General features: G+C 42.6%; 1 protein-coding gene across 1 annotated transcript; it reads right to left on the bottom strand.

Moving 5' to 3' along the window:
- Positions 1-16,152: 16,152 nt before the first annotated feature.
- IL9 (interleukin 9) lies at positions 16,153-19,186 on the bottom strand. The gene is made up of 5 exons (XM_060006932.1): positions 19,073-19,186; positions 18,918-18,953; positions 18,800-18,832; positions 17,448-17,579; positions 16,153-16,263 (listed from the first exon to the last, which is right to left on the bottom strand). Exons 1-5 carry the CDS (start codon positions 19,184-19,186, stop codon positions 16,153-16,155), a joined length of 426 nt encoding a protein of 141 aa, XP_059862915.1.

The raw sequence follows: 19,186 nt of genomic DNA, 5'->3' as shown, positions 1-19,186 counted from the left end.
CTGGCACTGCGGGGTCCCCGGGCAGCTCTGTAGGCTGTGGTCTGAACTCTTCACCCCGCTAGCAGCAGGATGTTTGCTCATTCCTTCGGTCATCGAACATTTTTGAGCATTTACGACATGCAGACGCTGTCCTTGATGTTGGGGACAGCCATGAAGGGCCCCTGTGGTACTTCCATTCTGGCGTGTTAGAGACGGTTCTGTTTACATGAGAGATGGGTCTGCATGCATCGCTGGGCCCGGCGGGCACTATGGATGCTGGTGAAGAGAGGCTGACTAGCATCTGGTTCATTCCCGGGGGAACCTGAGATGTTTTGTATAGCACAACCCAGAACATGTTTCTTAAGTCCTCCTCAGCTAGACCATTTCCTGGAGCTGCTGCTGGTTGCCAGTTTGTTCAGAAGAGTGTTGTATTCACGAGGCCAGGTGGGGTCTTCTGCTGGGTGCTCCTGATGAGCTGAGATCCACAACAACCTTCTGCAGGTGTCAGAACCTGTCCCAGTTTCTTTTGATCATCTTGGCTCCTCTGCGTGATTTAAGGAGGTAAGTTAACATGGAAATACGATGCTGGCCGTATATTAAGTGCAAAAATGAAGTGGAAGGGTAAAATGTGTGCTGTTACTCCTTTAAATATATACATGTTGGGGCTTCCCTGGTGGCGCAGTGGTTAAGAATCCGCCTGCCAATGCAGGGGACACGGGTTCGAGCCCTGGCCCGGGAAGACCCCACATGCCGCGGAGCAACTAAACCTGTGCGCCACAACTACTGAGCCTGCATGCCACAACTACTGAGCCCGTGAGCCACAACTACTGAAGCCCGCATGCCTAGAGCCCATGCTCTGCAACAAGAGAAGGCACCGTGAAGCCCACACACTGCAACGAAGTGTAGCCCCCTCTCGCCGCAACTAAAGAAAGCCCGTGCACAGCAATACAACACAGCCAAAAATAAATTAATTTTTAAAATATATATATGTTATATAAATATATTCTAATTATGCATAATTATATAGATATTGAAAAGAATCTGGAAGGATACACACCAAACTTAATAGTGGCTATTTTGGGAATATGGAATTGGGGGAAGGCTTTCAATTTCTACTTTGATGATGATGGTGATTTCTCTGTGCACCACTATAGTGTTTCAATCTTTTATAGTGAGCATATATTGATTTTATAATTTTTAAAAATAAAGCCACATCTATTTGCAGAGCTGGGTTCCATGCTGGGCACTTATTTCTCAGGCTCCCGCTGGCTCAGCTGCACAGGCCAACTTCAGGCTCTAAGTAACAGCCCTTCCTCTGCCTGCCCTGCCCACCCCCGTGCCAGTTACACACAGCCTGCAGCACACTTTCTGCACACACACACACACACACACACACACACAGGAACACCTGGACAGCAAAAGGATGGGCCTCAACCTTAATGAAGGCACTCGACCCCAACCCAGACAAACCTCATGTGTAGCCAGTACTGGGAGGGGTCAACCAGCAATGGCCCCTCTTCCTGTTAAATTCTCCTGGAGGAGATAATCTTGTGGAATAATTGGGACCAACAGTTTGGGGGTTTTCCTTAGTCCACACGTCATACACTCAACCCAAAAGATGTGTGTTGAATCTGACTCTGTATCAGGTGCTTGTGCTAGGCATGCTGGGTGACCACGGGAACCTTAGTACAGGCTGATCTGTGTCATCATCAGGAATACGTTTACAGATGGAATTCCATTTGTTTTTCTTTTTTTTTTTTGGCTGAGCCTTGCGGCAGGTGGGATCTTAGTTCCCCGACTAGGGATCAAACCTGTGCCCCCTGCATTGGGACTGCAGAGTCTTAACCACTGGACTGCCAGGGAAGTCCCAGAATTCCATTTTTCAGAGCGGCTGAAGACAGAACAGAATTTCACGCTAAGCACCAGGTTTGGTGCCTGTATCCTGGTCTTGGAGAACTTCAGACTTGCCCTTTTGCCTTTCTGGGGACGGCAAAAAGAATACCAATAACCATTATTCTACAGCAGAGGCTCTCCACAGCAGTCCTTTCACTCTGTAAAATTACGGAGGGCCGCGAGGAATTTTTGTTTATGTAGATTATAACATTTACAGAAGTTTTACAATGTTGTGTTAGTTTCAGGTGTACAGCAAAGTGAATCAGTTATATGAATACATATATCCACTCTTTTAGATTCTTTTTCCATATGGGTCATTACAGAGTATTGAGTTCCCTGTGCTATACAATAGGTCCTTATTAGTTATCAATTTTATATATAGTAGTGTGTAGATGTCAATCCCTATCTCCCAATTTATTCCTCGCCCCCTTCCCCCCGGTAACCATAAGTTTATTTTCTACATCTGTAACTCTATTTCTCTTTTGTAAATAAGTTCATTTGTACTATTTTTTTAGATTCCACATATAAGTGATATCATATGATATTTGTCTTTCTCTGTCTGACTTATCAGTACTTCACTCAGTATTACAATCTCTAGGTCCATCCATGTTGCTGCAGATGGCATTATTTCGTTCTTTTTTGTGGCTGAGTAATACTCCAGTGTATGTATGTACCACATCTTCTTTATGCACTCCTCTGTCAATGGACATTTAGATTGCTTCCATATCTTGGCTATTGTAAACAGCACTGCAGTTGGGATGCATGTATCCTTTTGAACTATGTTTTTTTTCCAGATATATTCCCAGAAATGGGATTACTGGATCATATGGTAGCTCTATTTTTAGTTTTTTAAGGAACCTCCTTGCTGTTCTCCATAGTGGTTGTACCAATTTACATTCCCACCAACGATGCAGGAGGGTCCCCTTTTCTCCACACCCTCTCCAGCAGTTATTGTTTGTAGACTTTTTGAAGATGACCATTCTGACTGGTGTGAGGTGATACCTCATTGTAGTTTTGATTTGCATTTCTCTGATAATTAGTAATGTTAAGCATCTTTTAGCCATCTAAAAACTGAGAATTTTTAAAGTATTTGTTTAAAGTATAATAAGCCCACTACATTTTAGCACACATATTTTAATGAAAACAGTTATTCTTTCCAAACAAAAATAAATAATGAGAAAAGTTGCACTGCTTTACAGTTTTGCAAATCTCCTAATGTCTGGCTTAAACAGAGGACAGTTGGATTCCCATATTTGCTTCTGCTTTCGGTCGGCTGCGATATCCCTTGCCATGTAGTTTTCTGAAAACTCCATTGTTAGCTTGTGATAATGTGAGGATAAAAAAGGCAGATAATCTCGGTGTCATATGAAAATAGTTTTGAGCACGGGTCTCCCTTTGAGAACTCCTGCTCTACAAAACAAAATCAGTCACCCAAAAGCGCTCTCGGCTGATGAACTGTAGAATAGCCACTAGGTGGCAGCAGAGGTCAACTAAATGCACCGCAGGTCGGGGCTTCTGTTACCTAGTGACATTGGTTTCAGTGGTTAGAGCATCTGGGCCCCATGACACTTCTCTTCCTGTTTTTTTGGGTCTCATCATCTTCGTTGTTGTCATTGTTCTTTTACTTCTCTGTGGTGGAACTAACTTCAGACCAGGGAAACCTTGCCTTGGGTTCCAGCTCCGGGTCTGTAATCAGCTACCTGCATGAACTTGGCAAGATTTGGCCCTCCTGGACCTCAGTTTCCTCATCTGTAAAGTGGCCACACTGGGTGGACCTCCCTTACCTATCTTCCAGGGATTCAGTAAGACTCTATTGCTAAAGTGGTTTTCTAAACTGTGAAGTGCTAAACATAGGTGTCAGAGGAACGTGGTGGAGGTTGGGTACTCTGTGATTTTTCCTGTTTCAGTTTCAGGCTGTCTTCCTCTCTCTGAGTCTGGGTTGTTGACGTTTTTCATGGGGTGACACAGAGTGGCTGCATCACCGGTCCCTGAGCCTTGTCTCTGCCTCTAAAACTCTGACTTCTACAGATGCTTGGCTCCTAGGCCTCTGGACCCCCAAGTAGACCTCCGATATGCATGCTTGGGGGGGTGGTGGATGCAGATGCTGATGTGACCTTTCTGATGCCCAGGATATCTGTCGAGTCATTGATTCAAGTCCTCCAGGGTTCTGACTCCCAGTGCCTCTCTCTGACAGGCTGATATCAATGAAGTTTCCAGGAAACATTTGGTCAAGCAGAGGAGTCCAACCTGTGAGCACCTGGGAGTGAGAAAAACCATCCAGAGAATGTCTGCTTTTTCCAGCTGCTGGTGGAGAGTGGGGAGAGGCCAGCGTGCTCTGGGCCCAGTCACCCTCACCAGTCACAGGACCCACCCCTAACTGCCTTGTGCCGGGTGTCACTCTCCTCCACACCTGTAGATTATGAAGACACCACTGTGTCTTACTCACCGCTGTGCCAAGCCCAGCACCTGGCACTCCTTGCGTGCTTTACTGGTGTTTGTTGATTGACTCGGCCACATCCTCAGGTGTACAAAAAATAAAAGAAGCTTGCTTTTTTTTTTTTTAATTTAGTTTTTTTCAAGCTTCCATTCTACCTGGTGGCAGAAAAAGTAATTTTGCCATTTCAGATGTAAAACTCAGAAATTCCAAGTTAAATACAGCCAGTTCAGGATTTTCTCCTTCTTCGCCCTCTCCTGGGGTGACTTTAGATTCTCAGGGTTTGGGGTATAGGGAGAGGCTTCTTGCTCTTGGGAGATGCTCCATCCTGTGCTAGCATTCTTCCTGTCTAGTCCTGGGGCATGGCCTTCCCTCCATGGTGGCTTCTGTGGAAGCATCTTCATTCCCATCTGGTCCTGGCCATATGGTTCCTGTCTGCCATATCTGCCAACCCCGAGGCCCCTCTGGCCTTACCGTGCTCCATGACACATCCATGCCCCTCTCTGTCCTATGGGAAAAGCCTTGCCTTCCACACTGGAACTACTCAAGGGCCTGCATCAGGCCCACCTTCCTGGGGCTCCCTATGCCACACCATGTAATGGGAGACAGGAGACAATTTCTTTTCCGATTGTCATCTCCCAGGGTACACAGGACATGTGGCTCAGGAGCCCTCCCTTCTCAGGTCCTCAAGCCTCCCTGGAGTTCTGCCACCACCACTCCAAGCTCAGCTGGGGGAGAAGCACTCACCAGTGTCTGCTATCATCTTCTCTAACTTCTCTTCCACGGTCCATACGATATTACTTCCTCCCCCTAGAGCTAGGAGCTCTACCTTTGGAAATTCAAAAGCCAAGAATTAACATCTATATTAATAAGTAAAGGACAGTCACCTCAGTCGATGCAGAAAAAGCATTTGACAAACTCCAGTACTTGTTCATGATAAAAACACTCAATGAACTGAGAACAGAAGAGAGCTTCCTCAACCTGATACAGGGCATCTACAAAAAGTCCACAGCCAACATCAAACTTACAGTGAAAGGATAGGTGCTTTCCTACTAAGATCAGGAACAAGACTCTGACCACTTCTATCCAACATTGCACTGGATGTTGTAGCCAAGGTAATTAGGCAAGAAAATGAAATATAAGGCATCCACATTGGAAAGGAGAGCTAAGCTACTTCTATTTACAGATGATATGATCTGGTATATAGAAAATCCTAAGGAATCCACTAAAACCTATTAGAACAAATAAACAAGTTCAGCAAGGTTTCAGGATATAAGATCAACCTACAAAAATCAATTGTATTTCTATATCTTAGCAATGAACATACCAGAAATGAAATTAAGAAAATAATTCTGTTTACAATAGTATTTGAATAATGAAATATTTAGGCACATTTTAATAAAAGTACAGGATTTTTACACTAAAAACTACAAAACCTTACCGAAAGAAATTTTAAAAGATCTAAATAAATAGAAAGATACTCTATGTCATGGATTAGAAGACTAAATATTGTTAAGATAGCAGTACTTCCCAAATTGACATACAGATTTAATGAAATCTCTCTCAAAAGCCCAGATAGCTTTAAAAAACAAACAAACAAAACTGAAACGCTAATCTTAAAACTCATATGGAAATGCAAAGGACCCAGAGTAGCCAAAGCAATCTTGATATGGAAGAGTCAACTTGGAGGACTCACTCTTGCCTATGACAAGGTTACAGTGATCAAGATAGCGTGGTGCTGGCATAAGGATAGACTCGTAGAGCAACGGGATAAAATTGAGAGTCCAGAAATAAACCCTTATATTCATGGTCAATTGGTTTTTGATGTGGGTGCCAAGATAATTCAATGGAGAAAGAATAGTCTTTTCAACAAATGGTGTTGGGACAACTGAGTATCCACATGCCAGAAGAGTGAAGTTGGAACCTTATCTCACACCATATATGAAAATTAACCCAAGATGGATCATAGACCTAGATGTAAGAGGTAAAACTATGAAACTCATAGAAGAAAACAAACAAATAAATCTTGTGACCTTGAGTTAGGCAAAGATTTCTTAGAATACCAAAAGTGCAAGTGACAAAATAGAAAATAGACAAATTGGATGATAACTTAAAACTTTTGTGCTACCAATACCATGAAGAAAAGGAAAAAGACAACCCACAAAATGGGAGAAAATATTTACAAATCTTATATCAAATAAGGGACTTTTATCCAGAAGTACAAAGAACTCTTACAACTCAACTATAAAAAGACAAATAACTGAATTTAAAAATGGGCAAAGGCAGGACAGACAGCAGAAGCAAGAAGAACTACAATCCTGCAGCCTGTTGAACAAAAACCACATTCACAGAAAGAGAGACAAGATGAAAAGGCAGAGGGCTATGTACCAGATGAAGGAACAAGATAAAACCCCAGAAAAACAACTAAATGAAGTGGAGATAGGCAACCTTCCAGAAAAAGAATTCAGAATAATGATAGTGAAGATGATCCAGGACCTGGGAAAAAGAATGGAGGCAAAGATCGAGAAGATGCAAGAAATGTTTAACAAAGACCTAGAAGAATTAAAGAACAACAAACAGGGCTTCCCTGGTGGCACAGTGGTTGGGAGTCCACCTGCCGACGCGGGGGACGCGGGTCCATGCCCCGGTCCGGGAGGATCCCGCATGCCACGGAGTGGCTGGGCCCGTGAGCCAAGGTCTCTGGGCCTGCGCATCTGGAGCCTGTGCTCCGCGGTGGGAGAGGCCACAGCGGTGAGAGGCCCGCGTACCACCAAAAAAATAAAATAAAAAGAACAAACAGAGATGAACAATACAATAACTGAAATGAAAACTACACTAGAAGGAATCAATAGCAGAATAACTGAGGCAGAAGAACGGATAAGTGACCTGGAAGACAGAATGGTGGAATTCACTGCTGCGGTACAGAATAAAGAAAAAAGAATGAAAAGAAATGAAGACAGCCTAAGAGACCTCTGGGATATTAAACGCAGCAACATTCGCATTATAGGGGTCCCAGAAGGAGAAGAGAGAGAGAAAGGACCCAAGAAAATATTTGAAGAGATTATAGTCGAAAACTTCCCTAACATGGGAAAGGAGATAGCCACCCAAGTCCAGGAAGCGCAGAGAGTCCCACACAGGATAAACCCAAGGAGAAACATGCTGAGACACATAGTAATCAAATAGGCAAAGATTAAAGACAAAGAAAAATTATTAAAAGCAGCAAGGGAAAAACGACAAATAACATACAAGGGAATCCCCATAAGGTTAACAGCTGATTTCTCAGCAGAAACTCTACAAGCCAGAAGGGAGTGGCATGATATACTTAAAGTGATGAGAGGGAAGAACCTACAACCAAGATTACTCTACCCAGCAAGAATCTCATTCAGATTCGATGGAGAAATCAAAAGCTTTACAGACAAGCAAAAGCTAAGAGAATTCATCACCACCAAACCAGCTCTACAACAAATGCTACAAGGAGCTTCTCTAAGTGGGAAACACAAGAGAAGAAAAGGACCTACAAAAACAAACCCAAAACAATTAAGAAAATGGTCATAGGAACATACATATAGATAATTACCTTAAATGTGAATGGATTAAGTGCTCCAACCAAAAGACACAGGCTTGCTGAATGGATACAAAAACAAGACCCATATATATGGTGTCTACAAGAGACCCACTTCAGACCTAGGGACACATACAGACTGAAAGTGAGGGGATGGAAAAAGATATTCCATGAAAATGGAAATTGAAAGAAAGCTGGAGTAGCAATACTCATATCAGATAAAATAGACTTTAAAATAAAGAATGTTACAAGAGACAAGGAAAGACACTACGTAACGATCAAGGGATCAATCCAAGAAGAAGATATAACAATTATAAATATATATGCACCCAATATAGGAGTACCTCAATACATAAGGCAACTGCTAACAGCTATAAAACAGGAAATCGACAGTAACACAATAATAGTGGGGGACTTTAACACCTCACTTACACCAATGGACAGATCATCCAAAATGAAAATAAATAAGGAAACAGAAGCTTTAAATGACACAATAGACCAGATAGATTTAATTGATATTTATAGGACATTCCATCCCAAAACAGCGGATTACACTTTCTTCTCAAGTGTGCATGGAATATTCTCCAGGATAGATCACATCTTGGGTCACAAATCAAGCCTCAGTAAATTTAAGAAAATTGAAATCATATCAAGCATCTTTTCTGACCACAACACTATGAGATTAGAAATGAATTACAGGGAAAAAAAACATAAAAAACACAAACACATGGAGGCTAATCAGTATGTTACTAAATAGCCAAGAGATCACTGAAGAAATCAAAGAGGAAATCAAAAAACACCTAGAGACAAATGACAATGAAAACACGACGATCCAAAACCTATGGGATGCAGCAAAAGCAGTTCTAAGAGGGAAGTTTATAGCTATACAAGCCTACCTCAAGAAACAAGAAAAGTCTCAAATAAACAATCTAACCTTACACCTAAAGGAACTAGAGAAAGAAGAACAAAGAAAACTCAAAGTTAGCAGAAGGAAAGAAATCATAAAGATCAGAGCAGAAATAAATGAAATAGCAACAAAGAAAACAATAGCAAAGATCAATAAAGCTAAAAGCTGGTTATCTTTGAGAAGATAAACAAAATTGATAAATAATTAGCCAGACTCATCAAGAAAAAGAGAGAGAGGATTCAAATCAGTAAAATTAGAAATGAAAAAGGAGAAGTTACAACAGACACTGCAGAAATACAAAGCATCCTAAGAGACTACTACAAGCAACTCTATGCCAATAAAATGGACAACCTGGAAGAAATGGACAAATTCTTAGAAAGGTATAACCTTCCAAGACTGAACCAGGAAAAACAGAAAATATGAACAGACCAATCACAAGTAATGAAATTGAAACTGTAATTAAAAATCTTCCAACAAACAAAAGTCCAGGACCAGATGGCTTCACAGCTGAATTCTATCAAACATTTAGAGAAGAGCTAACACCCATCCTTCTCAAACTCTTCCAAAGAATTGCAGAGGAAGGAACACTCCCAAACTCATTCTATGAGGCCACCATCACCCTGATACCAAAACCATACAAAGATACTACAAAAAAATAAAATTACAGACCAATATCACAGATGCAAAAATCCTCAGCAAAATACTAGCAAACAGAATCCAACAACACCTTAAAAGGATCATACACCATGATCAAGTGGGGTTTATCCCAGGGATGCAAGGACTCTTCAATATACGCAAGTCAATCAATGTGATAAACCATATTAACAAATTGAAGGAGAAAAACCATATGATCATCTCAATAGTTGCAGAGAAAGCTGTCAACAAAATTCAACACCCATTTATGATAAAACCCTGCAGAAAGTGGGCATAGAAGGAACCTACCTCAATATAATAAAGGCCATATACGACAATCCCACAGCAAACATCATTCTCAATGGTAAAAAACTGAAAGCATTTCCTCTAAGATCAGGAAAAAGATAAGGATGTCTACTCTCACCACTATTATTCAACATAGTTTTGGAAGTCCTAGCCATGGCAATCAGAGAAGAAAAAGAAATAAAAGGAATACAAATTGGCAAAGAAGAAATAAAACTGTCACTGTTTGCAGATGACATGATACTATACAGGGAGAATCCTAAAGATGCCACCAGAAAACTACTAGAGCTCATCAATGAATTTGGCAAAGTTGCAGGATACAAAATTAATGCACAGAAATCTCTTGCATTCCTATACACTAATGATGAAAAATCTGAAAGAGAAATTAAGGAAACACTCCCATTTACCATTGCAACAAAAAGAATAAAATACCTAGGAATAAACCTACCTAGGGAGACAAAAGACCTGTATGCAGAAAGCTATAAGACACTGATGAGAGAAATTAAAGATGATACCAACAGATGGAGAGATATGCCATGTTCCTGGATTGGAAGAATCAGTATTGTGAAAATGATGATACTACCCACAGCAATCTACAGATTCAATGCAATCCCTATCAAATCACCAATGGCATTTTTTACAGAACTAGAACAAAAAATCTTAAAATTTGTATGGAGACAAAAAAGACCCCTAATAGCAAAAGCAGTCTTGAGGGGAAAAAACGGAGCTGGAGGAATCAGACTCCCTGACTTCAGACTATACTATAAAGGTACCGTAATCAAGACAATATGGTACTGGCACAAAAACAGAAACATAGATCAATGGAACAAGATAGAAAACCCAGAGATAAACCCACACACCTATGGTCAACTAATCTATGACAAAGGAGGCAAGGATATACAATGGAGAAAAGACAGTCTCTTCAATAAGTGGTGCTGGGAAAACTGGACAGCTATATGTAAAAGAATGAAATTAGAACACTCCCTAGCACTATACACAAAAATAAACTCAAAATGGATTAGAGACCTAAATGTAAGGCCAGACACTATAAAACTCTTAGTGGAAAACATAGGAAGAACACTCTTTGACATAAATCACAGCAAGATCTTTTTTGATTCACCCCCTAGAGTAATGGAAATAAAAACAAAAATAAACAAATGGGACCTAATGAAACTTCAAAGCTTTGCACAGCAAAGGAAACAATAAAGAAGACGAAAAGACAACCCTCAGAATGGGAGAAAATATTTGCAAATGAATCAATGGACAAAGGATTAATCTCCAAAATATATAAACAGTTCATGAAGCTCAATATTACAAAAACAAACAATCCAATCCAAAAACGGGCAGAAGACCTAAATAGACATTTCTCCAAAGAAGACACACAGATGGCCAAGAAACACATAAAAAGCTGCTCAACATCACTAGTTATTAGAGAAATGCAAATCAAAACTACAATGAGGTATCACCTCACACCAGTTAGAATGGGCATCATCAGAAAATCTACAAACAACAAATGCTGGAGAGGGTGTGGAGAAATGGGAATCTTCTTACACTGTTGGTGGGAATGTAAATTGGTACAGCCACTATGGAGAACAGTATGGAGGTTCCTTAAAAAACTAAAAATAGAATTACCATATGACTCAGCAATCCTACTACTGGGCATATACCCACAGAAAAGCATAATTCAAAAAGACACATGCACCCCAATGTTCATTGCAGCACCATTTACAATAGCCAGGTCATGGAAGCAAGCTAAATGCCCATCCACAGACGAATGGATAAAAAAGTTGTGGTACATATATACAATGGAATATTACTCAGCCATAAAAAGGAACGAAATTGGGTCATTTGTTGAGACGTGGATGGAGCTAGAGACTGTCATACAGAGTGAAGTAAGTCAGAAGGAGAAAAACAAATATCGTATATTAACGCATATATGTGGAACCTAGAAAAATGATACAGATGAACCAGTTTGCAAGGCCAAGGCAGAAGTTGAGACACAGATGTAGAGAACAAATGTATGGACACCAAGGGGGGAAAGCAGCGGGGGGGGGGGGGGATGGTGGTGTGCTGAATTGGGTGATTGGGATTGACATGTATACACTGATGTGTATAAAATGGATGACTAATAAGCTGCTGTATAAAAAAATAAAATTAAATCAAAAAATTTAAAAAGAATGGGCAAAGGATTTGAATAGATATTTCTATACAAGTGGCCAATAAGCACATGAAAAGATGCATCACTAGTTATAAGGGAAAAGCAAATCAAAGCTACCACGAGAGACCACCTTATACCCACTAGGACGGCTATAATCAAAAGGACAGATAATAACAAATGATGACAAAGCAGTGGAGAAATTGGAACCCTCATACATTGCTGGGTAGAAATGTAAAATGGTGCAGCCACTTTCGAAAACAGCTTGGCAGTTCCTCAGAAGTTAAATATAGCATTACCTTATGACCTAGCAATTCTACTCATAGGTGTATACCCAAGAGAAATGAAAACATGTTCACACAAAAAACCTTTAAGTGAATGTTCATAGCAGCATTATTCATAATAGCCAAAGAGTGGAATCAACACAAGTGTCTATCAACTGATGAATGGATAAATAAAATGCCGTATATCCATGCAAAGAAATATTATTTGGCTATAAAAAGAAATGAAGTGGAACTTCCCTGGTGGTCCGTGGTTAAGACTCTATACTTCCACTGCATGGGACGTGGGTTCTATCCCTGGTGGGGGAACTAAGTTCTCACATGCAGCACGGCGTGGCCAAAATAATAATAATAAAATTAAAATTAAAAAAATAAAAAGAAATGAAGTACTGATACGTGCTAAAACATAATGAACCTTGAAAGCATCATGGTGAGTCACAGATGCCAGTCCCAGAAGAACACGTCGTATTCCAATTATAGGAAGAATCCAGAAGAGGTAAATTTATACAGTAGAGACAGAAAGTAGATTATTAGTTGATTAGGCTGGGGGAAGGGAGGAGGGGGAATGGCTGCTAATGTGTACAGGGTTTCTTTTGTGGGTGATGAAAATGTTCTGAAATCAGATTGTGGTGATGGTTGCACAGCCCTGTGAATATACTCAAATCCACTGAGTTGTACACTTTCAGTGGGTGAATGGTCTTTGCATTTCCGCTGAGCGCTCCCTTTGCAGAGGAAGAAAGGTGTTGGTCTGGGGTGAATGAGGAGGGGAGTAGGGTAGGAAAGGAATTGCAGGGCTGAGACTGCACAGTATCCTCCTGCCTCAAATGGGATGGATGGGCAGAGAGGGAGAGACAGACAGACGGATGTGGACTGGTCAGCTTTCAGGCCAGAAGCATCTGGGCTTGGCTTTGGCCAGTGACAATGTGCCCTGCTCTGGCATCTCCTGGGCACAACTCTGCTGGGGGCCTGGCAACCTGGACAAGGCAGCCAGGTTGTTGAGACTGTCTGTGTTGAGAGCCGACACCCTCCTGTGGGTCAGATTTAAGAATGTAGCTCTAGAGTCAGTTACCTGAGCTGGAATCTTGGCTTTTCCACTTGTGAGCAGTTTGCCCCTGGCAAGTTATGTAACCATGTAAACTTTCTGGGCCTCGGTTTCCTCATCTGTGCACTAGGCATAATTGCAGACAATAATTCTACACCGACCTCATGGGCTTGTTGTAAAGATCCAAGTAGATATTGAACAAAACATCATGAACCGAGTGCCTGGTACACAGCAAACAATAAATGTTAGTCCTTCTTTTTCTCCTTTCTCCAAGGTGACTTCTAGATAAATCTCAACTCCTCCGGCACAGGAAGGAGAGCAATGACAGGGCACCTCATCACAGGCAGGCCCTGAGAATCCTGCTTTGAGCTGGCTGCAGGGGTGCATCCGGTGGGTAACGCCACCTTTGCAGAAAAGCCAAGGGAAACCGCCAAGCTCTGCTGGTGACTAAGCTGTGACAGTGGGTTGCAGCCTATCTCTCTGCCCATCTTCTCCGACAGCTGATTGCATCCCAAGGTTGTGTTGTGAAACCATCACCAACCACTAGCGTCTGTCCTTGTTGTGATGCCCGTGTGGGGTGAGCATTGCTGAGGGGGCGGCTTCCAAGGCTGCAGGCTGTAAACCATGTTGTATAATGTGGCACAGCTCTGCGTCTGGGGCCAGTCATTCAGAAAACCCAGATGGAGGAGAGGAGAGGAGAGGAGAGGAGAAGGCCCTGCTGCCACAACCTGGATGCCACAGCGGGCTGTCCAGGGAGCCACAGAGGTCTCCGTCCCTCCTGGAGGTGCCCAGTGCAAAGAGAGGGCCCCCCTTTCTGTAAGTGGGGCCAGAGCTAAAGAAATGCCCACAGATCCCTCATCATAATGTTGAAATCCAAGCAGCTCTGGAAGCCCAAGATTTGTTGAGATTCATTTGGTTGCCAAAGCTGACTACCTCATGCGATTGCTCCTCTGTTTTTTGCAGAATATTAATGTGTTTAATTACAGGATCCTGCCCCAGGCCCTGCTATGGATGTTGTGTAATGTAAGAAGTGTGAACTGTGTATTCTCTTTCTAAACAGGTAAACAGTTTGAATTCTGAAAGCTCTCTGGTCCCCAGGTTTTTGGAAAATGGAATGTGGACCCATATTATTATGAATCTTTTTTACTGTCAGGCTGTAGTCAGAGGGAACACAACACAGACACGATATGTAGAGTAAGAAAAGAGCAGGATGGAGAGAGCAAAGAGTTTGGAATCAGAGGTAGCTGGGGTTGGATCTCTACTCTAACTCTTACCACCCGTGGGACCTCGGGAAGGTCACAACGTTTCTGAGCCTTAATTTCCTCATCTGTAAAACAGAAATAATAAGACCTACCTCCTACGGTTTATTAGGAGATTAAATGAGGTAATGCATGCTTAGTACATAGAGAGTAAGGGCTTAATCATTACATGATTAATATTAATAAATAATAGTAACTATGTTATTTGATAGACCATTTTCTCAGTGCTTTGTCCATGGGAATCCGCAGGCCAGCTAGGGAGCCGGCACAGCAGCCACAGCCGGATCCCGCATTTGACTCACCCTGCAGGGCAGGCCTCCGTTGCTGGGGGCTGGGTGCCAAGAGGAAGGGCACTGAGGACAGTTAGGGGTCAGACTGTGAGTCTCGGGGAGGAAATAATATAGGAGATGCTGGGAGATACTCATTAAAACAGTAATAGCTGGAGCACGAATTCTCATGCTATGAGAGGTCCTGAGGAAACGTCCTCGACAGAACCTATACCCCACTCCCACCCCCCTGCCACGTGATGTTTTCCCTTTTCTGGGGAAGCCGATGGGTCAACAGACTATGACAGTTGTCTGTCTGTATGGAGGTCTGTGTCCCCTGCAACGTGCCTGATGGCCTTCAGCACTGAGGGAAGACAGAGTTTAAACCAGTGAGCAGAAAGCCTCTGGACTTAGAGACTCAGCTTGTTGCCCTTTGATAGACATGTCACCATCAGTTAATCACTGAGAAACTTGGCTCTTTCTGTCAAAACTAAGACTAAAATAATTATGATTGGATGTACCCATGGACCCACCATTTCTGCACCAAATAATAAAACACTCCCCTGACCTGGGCCCCCTTTGCTAAAACTCCTCCACTTCCCCTATGCGGGAGGGGCATGGCTGCAGGTGGAGGGCGAATTTCATGCCACCCCCGTCACTAATGGAGCTGCACAGCTACAGGGACCACACTGCCCATATCATCAGAGAACCTCACCTCTGGCCAAGGCCTGTTTGCTGTGCAGGTCACATGGATATTTCTTGACATTGTAACCGACAGAAATCCCTTTGAGGAATCCTGGCTCTGGGTGCTCTGAACTTTATGTATTATTGACACCAAAAGTACCAAAGGATGGTCTAGCCCCCATAGGGAGAAGCAATTTTAATTTTACCAGTACCTAGAAAAATACTGCCCTTGGTAGATTCCTCTAAACCAGCGGCCCCCAGCCTTTTCGGCACCAGGGACCAGTTTCGTGGTAGACAATTTCCCCACAGATGGGGGTGTGGGGGGGCTGGGGGATGGATCAGGCAGTAATGTGAGCCATGGGGAGCGATGGGGAGCGGCAGATGAAGCTTTGCTCGCTTGCCACTCTCTTCCTGCTGTGCGGCCCTGTTCCTAACAGCCCAGACATGGTTCACGAGGCTTCAAGTCTGTGTTGAGGATAACGAGTCTTACTGTTATTACAGGAGTATTTGACCCATCAGCCCATTGACAGACTTGTAGCTTTCTTTGTTCTGAGCATCAAGGAACAAATAAGCACCTAGAGACCAGACTTGAGTTTTTTTCCAAGATCTGTTTATTCCAAAATAAAGATATAAAATTTTAAACAAACTATTAAAACTGATTTTGACTTAGCATGGCTTATTTGATTTTTTAATTGCAACAACTTAAAGAGGAGGCTTTCTAAATTCAATAAATAGAATAAATAACATTTCAGCTTCACACTCTGCCTCTCATCCTTTCTTTCTGGAAACTTTCCAGGACAGTCTTCAGAAATGTCAGCATATTGCCTGTTGTGGTTTGGTTGCATGGCTGTTCACAGGAAAAAGACTGTTGGGATAAAAGTTGACAAAGGCAGAGTGACTAAAACAGTATGGAACCCAGCAGCCCCAGGAACCACCCTGCCCAGAGCCTGGTGAGTGGATGGGGGGGGGATGGTCAGTGGGGGTGGGGGTGTGCTGGCAGTGGGGGGCTTGAGGCATGGAGCAAATGGATGGGGAGTTGCTAACATTTTGTGTAGGCGGCATAGGTGCTTGACTTTGAAGTAGGATTTCAGGGATCTGCTTGCCACACACACACAGACACACACACATCAAGTGGCCCTAAATCTCTAAATCTTCTCATTAGAGGAAACCTTCTTGGGACGCTTTGAGGCTTAAAATTTTGTTTTTGTCCTTTTTGGCTGTCCTTCCAAGGTCATTTTATAGCACAATGACTAAGAGCGGGATTTAGGAGTCCCATAGGCCAGAGTTCAAATCTCAGCACTGCCACTTATTAAATATGCAGCCTTGGGCAAATCAGTTAACCTCACTGAGCCTCAGTGCCCACCTCTACAGCGTGAGGGTGGTAAATCTGACAATTGTCATTAAGGTAGGTATTCAGTGAAACGGTATATATTAAGCATTTAGAACTGCATGCTGTTGATGGCAGAAACCCCCGCAGTTCAGTAGCTGAGCGAGGAGGGGCCCTCACAGGGTGACGGTAATGAAAAAAGTTCACTCCCTCCCCTCTCCTCCAGCGACCAGGGTGTATGCTCAAGAAGAGGACGCGCTGATGGACATTTAGGGCAGATGACAAGCTTCCACGTGGATGTGGATGTGTCTTCCCTTAAACACCTCCTTGGCCGACGGAAAGAAAACTTTAACTTACAGGCCGGAATATCCACTCGGCAAACTGAATCTCTAAGATTATGTAGAACTGTATGGCCTACAGCCCTGATTCTCTAGATTTTAGCTTCTAATTACAATCAGGCTAGATTCTTTCATTATTCAAGAGGTGGAGAGAAGTAAAAGCCAACACAGGGGTGAGTGTTTTTTAAAGGGAGAGGGAACAATGAGCCATCCGGGCAGATCTCACTTTAATTTTCTTGCTCTAATTAAATTTCTTATATGTCCCTAATCAACCTTGAACTACCAGTTCCAGCTTTATCACCCTTTCTCATTCAGATGGAGTTGGCATTGACATTCACACAAAAATAACTAACCAGAGCACATCACAGATAAAAACACACTCACTCCACACTTGTTGTTCTGGAGGGCTTCAACTGTTTTCTTCACCCGATTGAAAGTCAGCAGGAAACGTGTATTCACTATGGTGTTGGTCATCTGCGACAGACCCTCCTGTAAGCATGCTGAGGTGCAGTTGTCCTGGTAAATAACAAGGATTTAGGAAAAGAAACACTCAGAGGACAGCTTTGAGTAGGAATCACAAAGAGAACGCTTTTAGAGGCTATTTTAATTTAACCAATGTAATCTAAACTTGCATTATTTTTTAGACAGGTCCCTTGTCAGGCTAGGAAATGATCTTCAATATTTCAAGGTAAGGCCCTTTTCCCACAGTGACACTCCCTGAAGATTTCCAGTATGTTGCGCCCCAGGGAACATGAGGCCTGTGGACCCCAGGAAACAGCCAGTGCTGAGTCTACTTTTCAAAGGAGGCTTCCTTGTTCCAAGTCTTGTCATAGTGAGTTTGAAAGTACAGAGAAAGGAAAAGCCTTTCCACACCAGCCTGATGGGATGTGCCAGTTGAATACTGCCACTGTTTCAGCAGTAGCTAAAACCATGGATTAAAAACTGAGGGAATGGGCTGGGCCATAAGTGTGTGGTTCCTCCTCAGAAGGCATAATAGATGGACTGTGATAGGGAGTGACACCTGACCTCAGCTGTGGTGAAAAGCTCGGGTTCTCCCAGGCCTGGCTTGTGAGAGAGTCAAGCACCACAGCACCTTGTGCAGGTGCTGCTTCCTCACCTTAACCAGGAAATTCCTGCCACGCTTCCTCTCCACCAAAGTGGGGAATGACTCCCTGGAAACCCTTTTCACTTTCCCTCCACCCACAATCTCAGACACCCTATCCTCCTGGAAGGCAGGCTTCAAACCTTCCAATAGCCACTCTAAATCAGCTAAGCAGAAGGATAGGGAGGGAGGGAGGGAGGGAGGGAGAAGGCAAAGTATGTAGAGAGTTTAGGCCAGTGGAAGGACAAAAGGATGTCATTTTATTTATATTGTTTTGCAACCCTAGAGATACCAGCAAATGGATTAGAAAACTGTGATATGAACTGTATCATTTGTTATATTCTCAGTCCCAGTTTGATTTAATTGTGCACATGGCCACTAATCTAAAAACACATTCAAGATTCTTTTTTAAATATTGAAGTGTTCAGACTTCTCAAGGAGACTAAATGCAAAGAAATGTATATATCAATAGCATAGAATTTCAAGATTTTGAAGCTTTTTAAAATTGTTACTAATCTGTAACAATTGTAACTAAGTAACGGTTTCTTATTTCAGATATCAAATAGAACAATTAATTTTGACTTAAAGCCTTTAAAAAACCATGATCAAGATTATTTTCTTTTACTATACTTACAGAAGGAATGGGCAGACACAAACAATCAGTCACCTGCGAAAGAGAAATTTCAGAGTGAAGATTCCAGATGTGAAAACTAAAATTAGTTTGGAAAGATCTTAGAAGAGCATTTACTCACATTGGTGCTGCAGTTGCATTTTGAAGATGCATGTTCCTAAAAAAGTAAGTAGAGAAACAAGAACCCATGGTGGGTGGTGCATTTTTCATCCTCTTATATTTCACTTAAATGTTCAATAATTGCCTTTCCCGCTGGCGCCCCCGTCTGCAGCTTACCTGCAGGTTGTTGATGAGGTACTCAACATCCTTGATCCCTGTAAGGGTCAAACACGTCTGGCTGGCGGCAGAACAGAGGAGCAGGGCAGAGGCAAGGACCACGGCCAGGAGCAT

The sequence above is a fragment of the Delphinus delphis genome, chromosome 3 (assembly GCF_949987515.2).
Source record: "Delphinus delphis chromosome 3, mDelDel1.2, whole genome shotgun sequence".
NCBI lineage: Eukaryota > Metazoa > Chordata > Mammalia > Artiodactyla > Delphinidae > Delphinus > Delphinus delphis.
Note: the sequence above shows the minus strand (reverse complement) of the source record. Positions and strands in the feature narration are given on the sequence as shown.

What these genes read in the sequence shown, in the direction of transcription:
- IL9 (XM_060006932.1), bottom strand. Translation starts at nt 19,186, where the DNA reads ATGCTCCTGGCCGTGGTCCTTGCCTCTGCCCTGCTCCTCTGTTCTGCC. An exon ending in ACCTCATCAACAACCTGCAG is followed by an intron (nt 18,954 to 19,072) that starts GTAAGCTGCAGA and finishes TTACTTTTTTAG; the next exon opens with GAACATGCATCTTCAAAATG. An exon ending in AATGCAACTGCAGCACCAAT is followed by an intron (nt 18,833 to 18,917) that starts GTGAGTAAATGC and finishes TCTCTTTCGCAG; the next exon opens with GTGACTGATTGTTTGTGTCT.